The sequence below is a fragment of the Anabrus simplex genome, chromosome 2 (genome assembly GCF_040414725.1).
Source record: "Anabrus simplex isolate iqAnaSimp1 chromosome 2, ASM4041472v1, whole genome shotgun sequence".
Taxonomy (NCBI): domain Eukaryota; kingdom Metazoa; phylum Arthropoda; class Insecta; order Orthoptera; family Tettigoniidae; genus Anabrus; species Anabrus simplex.
In genome coordinates this window covers 1074504144-1074516225 of record NC_090266.1, presented here as the reverse complement: position 1 = coordinate 1074516225, position 12082 = coordinate 1074504144, and the positions used below count along the sequence as shown (strand labels likewise).

Below are 12082 nucleotides of genomic sequence, written 5' to 3'. Positions count from 1 at the left end.
CCATAGTAAGACTGGGAAGCCGACGTTGAATGGCTTCATTTCAGTTCACTGATGTTGGTTATTATGAATGTATTATTTCCACTCTTAAGACAGGTAATCATTAGGATAATACGTGCTTCATCTGAAGTCATTGGTGAAATATCCCAGTCTCAGGACCAATATAATTTCAACAACATTCACCTAGTCAGTCACACGAATAACACAGATTTTCTCACTCACATACAAACAGAAGATGACCAAAGCGGTGATAAATTATTTCCCTTATCCCTAACTTGTTTCAAAAACAACAACAACAACAACAACAACAACAAAACAACATCATGAATTATTTTACGAAATACTTTATGGCTACATCAAACTCACAACATCTTCTTCGTGCTTTCTTCCCCAGTATATTGAAATATTATGTAGTATGTTTATCCTGGAATTCTGTGTCTAAAAGTTCGCTGCTATTGTTATTTTCCCAGAATCAGACTGCATTCTCCATGGGTACATAAAGAAGTTGGGAGGACCATTTGCATCAGCATGGCAAACACGGTATGCAAAACTTTATCCAAACAGACTTGAATTGCATACTGAATCTGGTAGTACCAAACCAGAACTCATATTCATGGATCAGATAGAGGATGTTAGTGCTGATCTGGTCCATGTAAAAAGTGAACAATGTATTGTCGTACGCACAAGGGATGGGAAGATTGTTCTTACAAATCCGGTAAGTTTCAGTATCTTAGAAAATCTGATTTTTACTCTATACTGGTAATATTGCATACTAAATCAGGAGCTAGGGTGGTCATTTTGCTGTGACAACAGTTTAATGTGCTTAACTTCAGGAGACATAATTTTTGTGTAAATATAGCAGAATTTGTAAAGAATCTACTTTGATCACAAGACGGTAACTGTATATGAAGACATGTGGTCAATTAAACAATTTGTTTTTAAAGAAACGTGACATTCTCTAGGTTTACATTAATTTAGTTAATTGTTTAACTGATCTGTAAACTCAAGTTTAAAAGTCATTAAGTATCCGAATTATTGTCAATAATATTCAGATCGAAATCATATTGACTTTGTATTACTCATACAGCTACTGTTACATCTAAATACAATGGCCATACATTTAAAGTGTTAATATGAATACATACCAATCTCAGTGATGCAGTTAGTTAGCCGTAGTCCTTCCGCAGGTACCTTACATAGTAGATTCAGTCCCTACACATAATGATCACTTATGGGGTACATTTCTGTCTTTCCTGAATCTCTTAAACATGTGCGGCAAATGAAGGGATAGTTTATTATTATTAATAATTCTACCTATATGTATTGAAATTGTAACACAATTCATTCATTTTCTCTGCTTCTTCACATCCTTAGTTTGTCAAGTTAATAATGAAAAAATGAATCACAAGCTTTGGAAAGTAGGAGTACGGAAATAAGCAGATTTGATTTAATTTAAACTGAATCATCTGCTAAATCTAGGCTGCAAACTGTGGTACCGGTGTAATAGTTTGTCTAAATGCTTAAAACGTGCAGTAATAAAATGTTAAAAATTAATTATTTTTAGAAATATTACTTTTCCTGACTGAAGGAAAATTACAAACAATTTTCAATAATCTTCCAAAATTTGAAGTTTTGAATTCTTGCCATTTTTTTCTTGTGAGCATTGACATATTATCAAATTTAAAATATTAACTCATTTTTAATTATTTTTAAGAACATCATTTCATACACATTCTGAGGTCTGTTACCTATTATTTCTTTCATAATTTTTGTTTCTCTCATTCTTGATTTTTAAACTAAGTTTCTGGAGCACTGGCGCCTTGTTTTTCCCACCATTGAATTCTAATTTGGGAAACTCTGTCTGAACTTTAGAATTGGATTATATTGGTTTGTTATACTATTCAGAATGCATTACATCGTTTTACACTTGTAGTGTAATTTCTGTTGAATATAGGTCAAAGTTCATTTTTATTTACAAGTACACACTTCCTAAGAATATACGTGTATTACTTTACGTTAACAAGAAAATATTTATTCCGTATATGTTTGCTTTTTGTATATATGTGTTCCTTCTGTTGCATCCTCCACCCACATAGGTTGGCCTTTTTTTTAATATTAAATTCTGAATTCATTCTTGCTTTCTATTTCTCAGTGCTTATTCATATTCGCCTTCATAAGGTAACTTGAGGAGTGTCTGTAAAAGGTCATATTTCTACTTCAAAATTTTGTTTAGTGTTTCGTTCACATGCATTGAAGTAGTTGAATACTATCGACTGCCATGAGCAATCCAGACCAGAAAGATGTAATTCTTTAAAAGTATTATCATACCCGATTCTGTGCCTTGTATTATACGTTTACATGCATGTTTCCACAACTTTCTGAGGGTGGAAATTTCGCCTTTTCAACGGACACTCCCCACTTGGTATATCAATATGTTATCGTTGCCTGATGTCAAAGCAGTGTACAGTACATTTGGAGTTTGAAACTGGATTTGAATATATTATTAGCGACGTATTTTGTATACCTATGCTATGTTTTGTGAAAGCTATGAATATCCATATGGCCCTGAGGTTAACTCAGCCTACACCTAAAATGAGTTCCAGGTTAATTCCTGTGGACAAAGGTGGCCGGGCGTAGAGCTAACCACTCTACCCCATCACGTGCTGCGGTTAACAATGGTGGAAGCCTTTACCTTCCACTCCTCCAAGGGCCTTCATGGCCTGTACGGAGGTGACTTTGTCTTTGTCTTTGAATATCCAGGTATATACAGAGGGTACTAAAAGAGTATATCGTCTTTGCCGGGACAAAACCTCCTATGTGATAATATTTTTGGAGATATACTGACCCGCAGCACATACATTATGCCTTGACAAACTCACACAATATGCCACCTTACAAAGGAGTTAGCACAACTTGCGATCGCAATTGCAAAAACTTTCTGGTTTTATTTAAGTGTTTTACATGTACATTACAAATGTGCGCACAATATTTGCCATCGACAATTACACTGCGCATTACAATCATGCGCATGTTCAGGCACCGAGTTCAAAATATGGGTTGTTGGTAGCTCTTGGCAAAAGATTACGAAGATGAGCATGTCCACAGAGTAGAAAGTGCCGAAAACAGAGTTGCTTATCACAGTAGGAACACTTCATGAATGCTTGCAATAAGCAGTCTTCCGAGTAACACGGAACATCAAAAATACGTTCGTGTGGTGATTGAAGCCTCTCCCGTCTGAAGTCATCATATCCAGCTACAGTCCAGGAGTACCGAACAAAGTAAGCGAAGACTGGAGAACAGAACTGATTGTGTAGAATGCACATCAGCGACGAAATTGAATTCCTCGACGGTAGTGTGAACTGATAGTCGTTAAGGATAATGTGATCTTCAATCTGCTTCAGCACCACCTTGAACTGTCGGAAGAATAGCACATTAAGCGGCTAAATGTAAGGTGTGCACCCAGGAGGGATGGTCTCGACTGTATACACCATATTTCGAGGTCGCATAACATAGATATGCGTTCTGTCACGATATGTCGCAAGGGAATCAACCAGAAGAAGAGACCCCTGTGCTGCGTATGGGAAATAGACATCTTGAAAGAATTACGTCATGATTTGTTTCGTGATTAGGCCGGACTTTGAAGCAACTTGAACCAGATTTTGTGGTTTCAGCATGTGTTGCGCTACTCGCACTCAAAACTGACCATTAGGTTCCTGGTAAATAACCAGCATCGTTGGAAACACGTATCCACTTGTCGAAGTAACGGGTTGGATGGTGTAAGAATGAGTGGTTGCGTGATCACTCCACACCGAACTTCTTACCAACTTTTCTCCCTTGTAATTCAGAGTTCGCGATGAGTGAAGTTCTTTTCGTATACCACTTTGATCGGTATTATAAATCTGTATACGTTCCATGGTATTCATTAAGGACATTACCTGTTTGCGAAACTCGTCACATTGTTCCTTCACCTCACCATCTGTATTGCAGGCTTTAGTGGTTACACATTTTGTTATTGCGCGTGAAGCAAGATAGTGTCTCTGTTCAAACCGTGCAACCCATCCATGGATAGATCCAGTAAATCGAGTCAGTCCTATTTATCGACCCTTTTCTAAACCCCAAGCACGAATATCCCTGTCGTGAACATTAGCCTAGAACAGTTCTCGCCACCCTGAATTTTTCCGCTACTTAATCGTCAAGCAGGGAAAGTTTTGAGCGCTGGCCTAGCTCTACTTTTTCTACTACATGAGGTAAATATCGTAGATGATGTACGTCTTGCAACATACGATATCGTTTCTGTACTGTATTGAAGCTTAATCGTTTGGTTTTCCTAGAATCTTTGAATGAAATTATCTCCTTTGCCTCTTCAAAAGATACAGCACCCAACCTCTTCCTCTCCGGTGGGCTTGGCAGATACGCAGACGACTGGCTTCCATCACTTTTTATTAACGACTGTTCCTCGCAGTCAGGTTCTGGATCGTCCATCACTCCAGTGGTCGCGCGGATCACAATAGTGATCCAGCCGTTAAGTTTTTTCGCTCCTGTTTTTTGGTATGATTGTTGACTTTGAGCATCTGTGTACCTTCCTCGTGCCCCAACCCCTCTCTGATAATGCAGTAATCTGCTAACCTTCACTGATGGTTATTGCGTTATAGAACAATTTACACTTGTGGATCACAACTGTGATCCGTGCGACCACTAGCGTGACTTCTTTCGACTTAGTTTGTTTTCTTATTACGGTGTCTAATCTCAGTTCATGTGCATATATCTACTCCGTTTTATGAGTTTATATTAATTATTGGTGTATAAGTACAAAATGGATGACTAAGAGTATATAAATCGATGGCTGAATGAACCAGAGAGTGAGGTACCTCAAAAACATTATGGAGGGAGTGAGACAAATCAAAATGTCCGGTAATTTTTCAGGTACTTTTTTTTATAAATGCATGCATAATTATATTATATTGTACAGAAAATAAAGTTCTTTTCACAATGCATAATCATATTTATTAAATAAATTGTACAGAATAGCCGTATTTCACAAAGAAAACTGATTCACAATTGTGATCCGCGCGACCACTGACGTGACTTTCCTTCGCGCGACCACTGGAGTGGTAATGGTTTCACAATCAGATAAGTCTTCCTCTGCGTATTCATATTCTTCAGTATAGTCTATTGTATTTTCTTGATGTATATTATTACCATTGTTTGCCATTGTTTCGTCTATCACATTGATTATGAATGCAGCTGCATTTCTCTCACTTACTCTAATTTCTCTGGATGTTCGTTTGTGTTTGTAATGGCGAAATATTATACTCACTCTATTGGCAGGATTCATTATCACACGATTACGGTGACTGTGACTCGCTACGAAATTGGAAACACCACAAACAGAAGGAACTTTATGAACGGTCGAAGCGGATACAACACAGACGGAGGTCCCTATTATACTAGCTTCTTTGCACTTACGCGGAATGTCTGTCTGGTTCCCCTAGATGTCGCATAGGTAACTGTGTCGTGTGACCTTGGACACGGCGTGGCGCGTGTCGACCATAGCATACACGTAAAATAACGAAAGTAGCTAGAGAAATCATGTACTGTGTCTAAAGTTACTAAAGCCACAATATCATGTTAGATATGGTCTACTTTGAGCGGTATAGCGAATCTTCGTAACTTGCAGTGTACTTGGCGATGGCACGTAATTTATACAGTGTTGTAATCAGCACCTAAAATATATTCATACAAACCACAAATCACCTGCAATTGCGATCGCAGGTTGTGCTTACTCCCTTGTTAGATGACAGAACGTTACCGGCGAAAGTTCTAAGCTAAAATATTTCACATGCTTTTTGCTAGTAAGATGTATGATACTGTTTACACACCCGTCCATTATGTCATATTTCAAGATTACCTGCGAGAAGGCAAAAGAGGCAGTAGCGCGTGATAAGTATAAAGCTTCTATGAGTGAGTGAAAGCAAATTAAATGTGTTAAAATACCGAAGAGCCCAAGAATAACGTAGCATTAACGGTCAGAGTGTTACGATACTTCAATAGGTTTTAAGTTTCTTCAAATGTTTAATTTTAATGACTTTAGGAACATATTTTACAGGGATTTACATGTGCGGGATGTATCGGAAGGGATAGTACAAGCCGAAACGCTTTATCATAGACGGTAGGAGAAGAAAAAAAGCCTCGGTGAACACTGGATCTCAATGTAAAGATTCACGAGATAATGGCAGGCGTATGTTTACTGACTCACTTGCTTGTACACATGGATATATTTATTTTATTCATTTGTGCTGTTCACCCGATACCGTCATCCTGGTTAGTATCAAATAACCGAGGAACACAATACACCTCGTAAACAATGGGTTTTATAAAACACAATGCTGTGAACAAGGACAATGTTACGTGGTACAATATTGGACACCAGTTTTGAGCACCAGTGTTACAAATGCGTGTGTACAGTACTCTACGCGAACAGTTCGAATGCGACACCATGTGCACTGAGGTGCTCTTTGCTTCTCCTACCGTGTACGTTCTATCGCTTCAGCTCATGCCATCACTTCCGATACACCCTACGTAAGCAACCTCTGTAAGTAATTCCCTTTTTACGTCATTGTCACTGATTATTATATAGTGTTTCTTGTTTGTTTGATAGGATGAAATTGGACTGAAGGAGTGGGCACTTTCACTTCGATCTGCGCACAAGTGTTCCCAAGAACTACTTGGTAGTATGGCAAAGAAAGCTGGAAAGATCTATGGCACTGAGAGAGATGCAAATAACAAGAATTCCCTTATTGCAGCCAGAAATACGAATGGCAATTAATAATGAATCTCTCACTGTTAATGCCATTTCATCATGGCCACCCTTCTCCTCAGTTAAAAATGTGATGTTTTCCAACCGTTCATAAATCCATGATCAGACTGGAGGAATCTGACATGATGATGTATTAGATGTGATTCAGTGTATAAATTATCTTCATTAATTGGACCCCCTGTATTTATGTACTCCGTCAATATTTATTTATAAGAGAGCCGATTGGCTTTACGTTCCGTATTCAAGCTTCCAAACAGCGCGTGCTACGGCCAACAAAATAAGTCTAGTGAGCTGCCTGAGGTCATTCGTCAAACATCAATCCTAAGAGGGAAGAATGAAGTGGAGAGGAAGAAAGCAATCAGAGTATAGTTAATTTTTAAAGTAGGAGAAGTATCACTAACAATACTGTAACATTATAAGTGAACTTACAATCTTGGTTCTTAGTTTTATCCCTCATAAAATCTGCACGAAATAGGAAATCGTAGAATACTTCTACACCTGAATAGTTTTAAGCACATCCAAGGTAACAGAAATAGAATAATGAAACTAATTTTACTGGTATGAAGATATTTCCATGGAATTCGTGTAAAAAATACTAATTGCTTGATGATCTATGTAAATAAAATAAGACTTTTGCCTGTAATTGGGTGAGAACTTTAGAAAATTGATATTTATGTATCGGCTACCTCCAGAATAACAAGGAAATGTCATTTTTACATTTCCGTCATATCCATCTCTATGTATGTACGTTCATCACGAGAAAAACGCTACATTTAATTTTCAAAAACATCTGTTTTTAAAGTCAAGAGAGAAGGCTCTGCGGAACAGGCTATTAAAAATATAATTCACGCTGGTTGAAATAGTCTTTTAGGGGAAAGTCTAAAATTTATCCTATCGATAAATTCTACCTGACGAAAGTTGTAGAAATTGATACTTCCGCTGTTATGCGTATACATCACGGACGGATTCTTTGTAACAGAGAGAGGTGGAATACGTAGTATATATTCTAACCATTCCTGCCTCGCGAGTAGAAAGGTATCACCGATCGCGATACTTGAATGTATTGTATTGTCTGTCCCACAGCGGACTGTGAACAGACGTCTGCATGACGCATGATGTAGGGATGTGGAGTAGCTGGGAAATTAGGTAACTTTCTACTTAAACTTGCCATTCCTCTGGTTCATACATATTGTGATAACTACCGGTACTTGATAAACTGGCCTAGCATACAGTAGTATTCGAGCTATTTGTTCGCTACTATGGAGCCGCTGGTAGTAATTGGGAGTTCACACACAGAACGGAAATGCAGCCGAGCAGTCTTCAGCCTTGTCTGTGGCCAGGTCATTGGCACTTAGAGGTTACAACTTACAGTTATACAGCAGTACCACAAGTAGTTCTCCTTTATTAAACTATCACTTTTAGGTTAATAGTTCACTTTCTCAGGAACCTATCTACAAGGAGACCACCATCTTCATACTTTCACTCCAGCCGCGAATTCGATTGTTTTACTACATTTACCTAAACAGGTACGACAGCCAATTTTATTATATTTTCAGTATTTGATGATATCCTGCAGACAGCAAACCTTGTAGGTAGAAACGACGCTTCATAAATATAATGCACAATATGCAGCCTGGTCGTCTGAACTGTACACGGTAGGTATTTAAGAATGCATTCGCCTAAGAGGTAGAGACAAACAATTATATACAATGTGTATACATACTGGTATGTGAAGGAACCTCTTGCAGTAAAAATCCTGTCACTCCAGCGCTTCATATAGACCATTGTCGGTAAAAGGGAAGTTAAGTACAAAGCATTATTTTTTATCTTTCTGAAATTGGTTCAGAAAAACTTTGATTCCTCACAATCTCAAAATGTTCTACTCTCATTTCTTCTTGGTAAACTTGCTTTTGATAGCATCACTTAATGTCTCTCTTCATATTTATTTAACATTAAGTAAGTCTTTTCGCCGTTCCAAATATATTAGCAAACCTTCACAGTCTGTGAGATGAGAACTGGTGATTTACACTGAAATACAGTCAGCTTTAGAAATCTTCCTCTGATGTATCGATGACTTATTTCTATACGCACAATTTCTGTATTGAGGAATATGATTTCCTCTGATAAGTCAGTGCTCTCTTTTGCAACGCTTTTATTGCTTTCTTCCCCTCTCCGCCCCGTTGTATATGATTTACCCTTCCATGCATCCTAAAGGCTTCTCTTGGACTCAAGCAAGTGCCCAGGCTGTAAAATTATAACGTTTACCATGTATGATATATAAGAAGGATAAATTGTTGTATACAATAATAAAAGTATTTAGATGGCAACTGCACCTGCAGACCCTTGCAATGGGCCATATTACAGATATCAAACACTTTTATGACTTTTGTAATCATATTCTTTTCTAATTGAATGCTGGGGAAATATGTAGGATAAAGAGGTGTAGGGGAAATTTTGATTATGACTGTTATTCCCTTAGAGGGATACAAAGACTATAAAAGTATGAATGTTGAGTATTTTTAATACAAGTATATTGAATGTTATGAATGTGAACATGTGTTTGAGTGAAGTGTGTGTATTTCTTATTTGTTCAAAATATGCAATGCCTTAGTTCTATATCATCTGAATACAGTGAGGTATACACTGTCACTGTTATTATAATTGATTTTTTATTCCACTTCATTCATTTGTCATCCTCATTTCATGAAAGAAGTGTTTGTTTTCAGTGATCATCAATCACAGAAGAATATTTATTAATTTGTGATACTGATGTAATGAATATCACATGCCATTTCGAGTAAAACCTTAGTCTGTTCCCCATAGTAATTACACAGCATAGAGACGAAAGTCAACTTTAGGCAGTATGATAAATTAAAATGTGATAAATATTTGTTCATTATGCAATTATATATTGTGAATTTTTAAATATGTAACCATACATTCTGAGGTCTGTCATTAAACAGAATAGCTATCATATATAAGTAATTTTGTTTTATATTTCTTTTCTCTTGGTATAAGCAATGCTTTATCACCATCCAGTAGGACAGAGGCAGCCAACTCACGCCCGTCTGCAACTCACAGAAGATCCTAAAATATATGCATTTCTGCATATTTAAGGACAAGCTGAAAAATATAAATATTATTTTAATGTAACTTAAAGTGTACCAAAATATGAAACTACTAAATAATTCGAGAATTAATAAACACTATTCTAAAAGGATTACTAGCAATGGAGATGAATAGCATATTCATTTATTACTTGACTAGATTTTACCTTTTCACGGGACAAATCCAACTTCATATGACAAGATTAATAACAGGTTTAGAAATTTTTCATATTTGTTATTTCTTCAGCGCTGGAATCCAATTATGAAATAGCAAGAACCACATTTTTGAGAGCCTAGTAAGTGAGTACTGATTTTTATCTTTCACAAAATTCACAATAGAAAAGGTTTTCTCATGGATATCAATCTGAACTTAAAATAATAACATACGGCCATGTCTCATAAAATAGGTAACAAATGTAGGGTAAAATAATTCCAGAATATAAAAAATATCTGAGCGGATAGACTTCAAACACTTCAATGAAGTTTCTATTTATAGGAGTGTTATTTTGAAAGCTGATATTTTCAAACTGTGGTTTAGTGGAATAAAAAATGTGGTATATGGTGAAAGTGTTTGTCAAAGCATGAAGATTTCATTATTTCGTCCTGAAAGTCTGAAAACTTGGATTTGAAGGAGATTTTTAATTTATAAATGAATTTAATGGATTATTAAAATGAAATATACTCATTTTTTGTGCTTCAGAAAAGCTTTGCATGCATCAAAATTAGCTGGTCCTACAAATTGTCATGTACTGTTTTTTTAATAATTCCTTTTTAGTTTTATATGCTCTTCAGCTTCAGCAATGATTTCTATTGTTCACAAATCGCAATCCTTTACATTTCAGCAAAGAAGGGCTACAAGACACCAGTATTTTTCTTTGCATGCTTCCACTGAAAAATGACACTTCTTCTTATTTAAAAAAGTCCATGTTTACACCCTTTTCTTGTGTTAATCATTACTTATCTATCTGTACAACTGTTTACAATTGGGAGTAATATATGCTCAAGTACAGAAAGGTTAGAAGTAATAAGATAAACTTTTAATGTTTGAGTTTTCCAGACTGTAAATGTAAAAATGTGTTCTCTTCATCCCTTTCAACTTATCAATACAGTCAGTGTTAAAAGTTTATTTGTGTTGTTCTGGAATTAGTGTAACTGTTCATTTCAATGTTCAGATGTGCTGAATGTATGCATGATGAGGTTCTTAATGTGAATAAAGTGTATAAAGTATGTAAGAAGATACCCATACTCTCTTTTATTTGAACTTCCTACAGTCAAAAACTGAATTCAATTGAACCACTGTTAGGTGAAAATCAAACCTTCACAAATTGTTTTTACATATGTTATACACTGACTGACAGAGCAAATGCAACACCAAGAAGGAGTGGTCAGAACTTTATGCCAATTGCAGGGTAGACTGACGTCACTGAGGTATGCTCATGATGTAAAATGCGCCGCTGTGCTGCGCACGTAGCGAACGATAAATGGGACACGGCGTTGGCGAATGGCCCACTTCGTACCGTGATTTCTCAGCCGACAGTCATTGTAGAACGTGTTGTCGTGTGCCACAGGACACGTGTATAGCTAAGAATGCCAGGCCGCCGTCAACGGAGGCATTTCCAGCAGACAGACGACTTTACGAGGGGTATGGTGATCGGGCTGAGAAGGGCAGGTTGGTCGCTTCGTCAAATCGCAGCCGATACCCATAGGCATGTGTCCACGGTGCAGCGCCTGTGGCGAAGATGGTTGGCGCAGGGACATGTGGCACATGCGAGGGGTCCAGGCGCAGCCCGAGTGACGTCAGCACGCGAGGATCGGCGCATCCGCCGCCAAGCGGTGGCAGCCCCGCACGCCACGTCAACCGCCATTCTTCAGCATGTGCAAGACACCCTGGCTGTTCCAATATCGACCAGAACAATTTCCCGTCGATTGGTTGAAGGAGGCCAACACTCCCGGCGTCCGCTCAGAAGACTACCATTGACTCCACAGCATAGACGTGCACGCCTGGCATGGTGCCGGGCTAGAGCGACTTGGATGAGGGAATGGCGGAACGTCGTGTTCTCCGATGAGTCACGCTTCTGTTCTGTCAGTGATAGTCACCGCAGACGAGTGTGGCGTCGGCGTGGAGAAAGGTCAAATCCGGCAGGAATTGTGGAGCGCCCTA

The 12082-nt window shown here is 37.7% G+C and overlaps 1 protein-coding gene across 1 annotated transcript in view; it reads left to right on the top strand.

The window, feature by feature from the left end:
• Positions 1-11148, top strand: part of LOC136863296 (G protein-coupled receptor kinase 1) — a 433602-nt gene extending 422454 nt beyond the window's left edge. Inside the window, exons 13-14 of the mRNA XM_067139681.2 lie at positions 468-712; positions 6656-11148. Of these exons, the coding sequence (XP_066995782.1) occupies positions 468-712; positions 6656-6823 (413 nt within the window). The 3' untranslated portion in view covers positions 6824-11148. The remainder of the gene's footprint in view (positions 1-467; positions 713-6655) is intronic.
• The last annotated feature ends 934 nt before the right edge of the window (positions 11149-12082 follow it).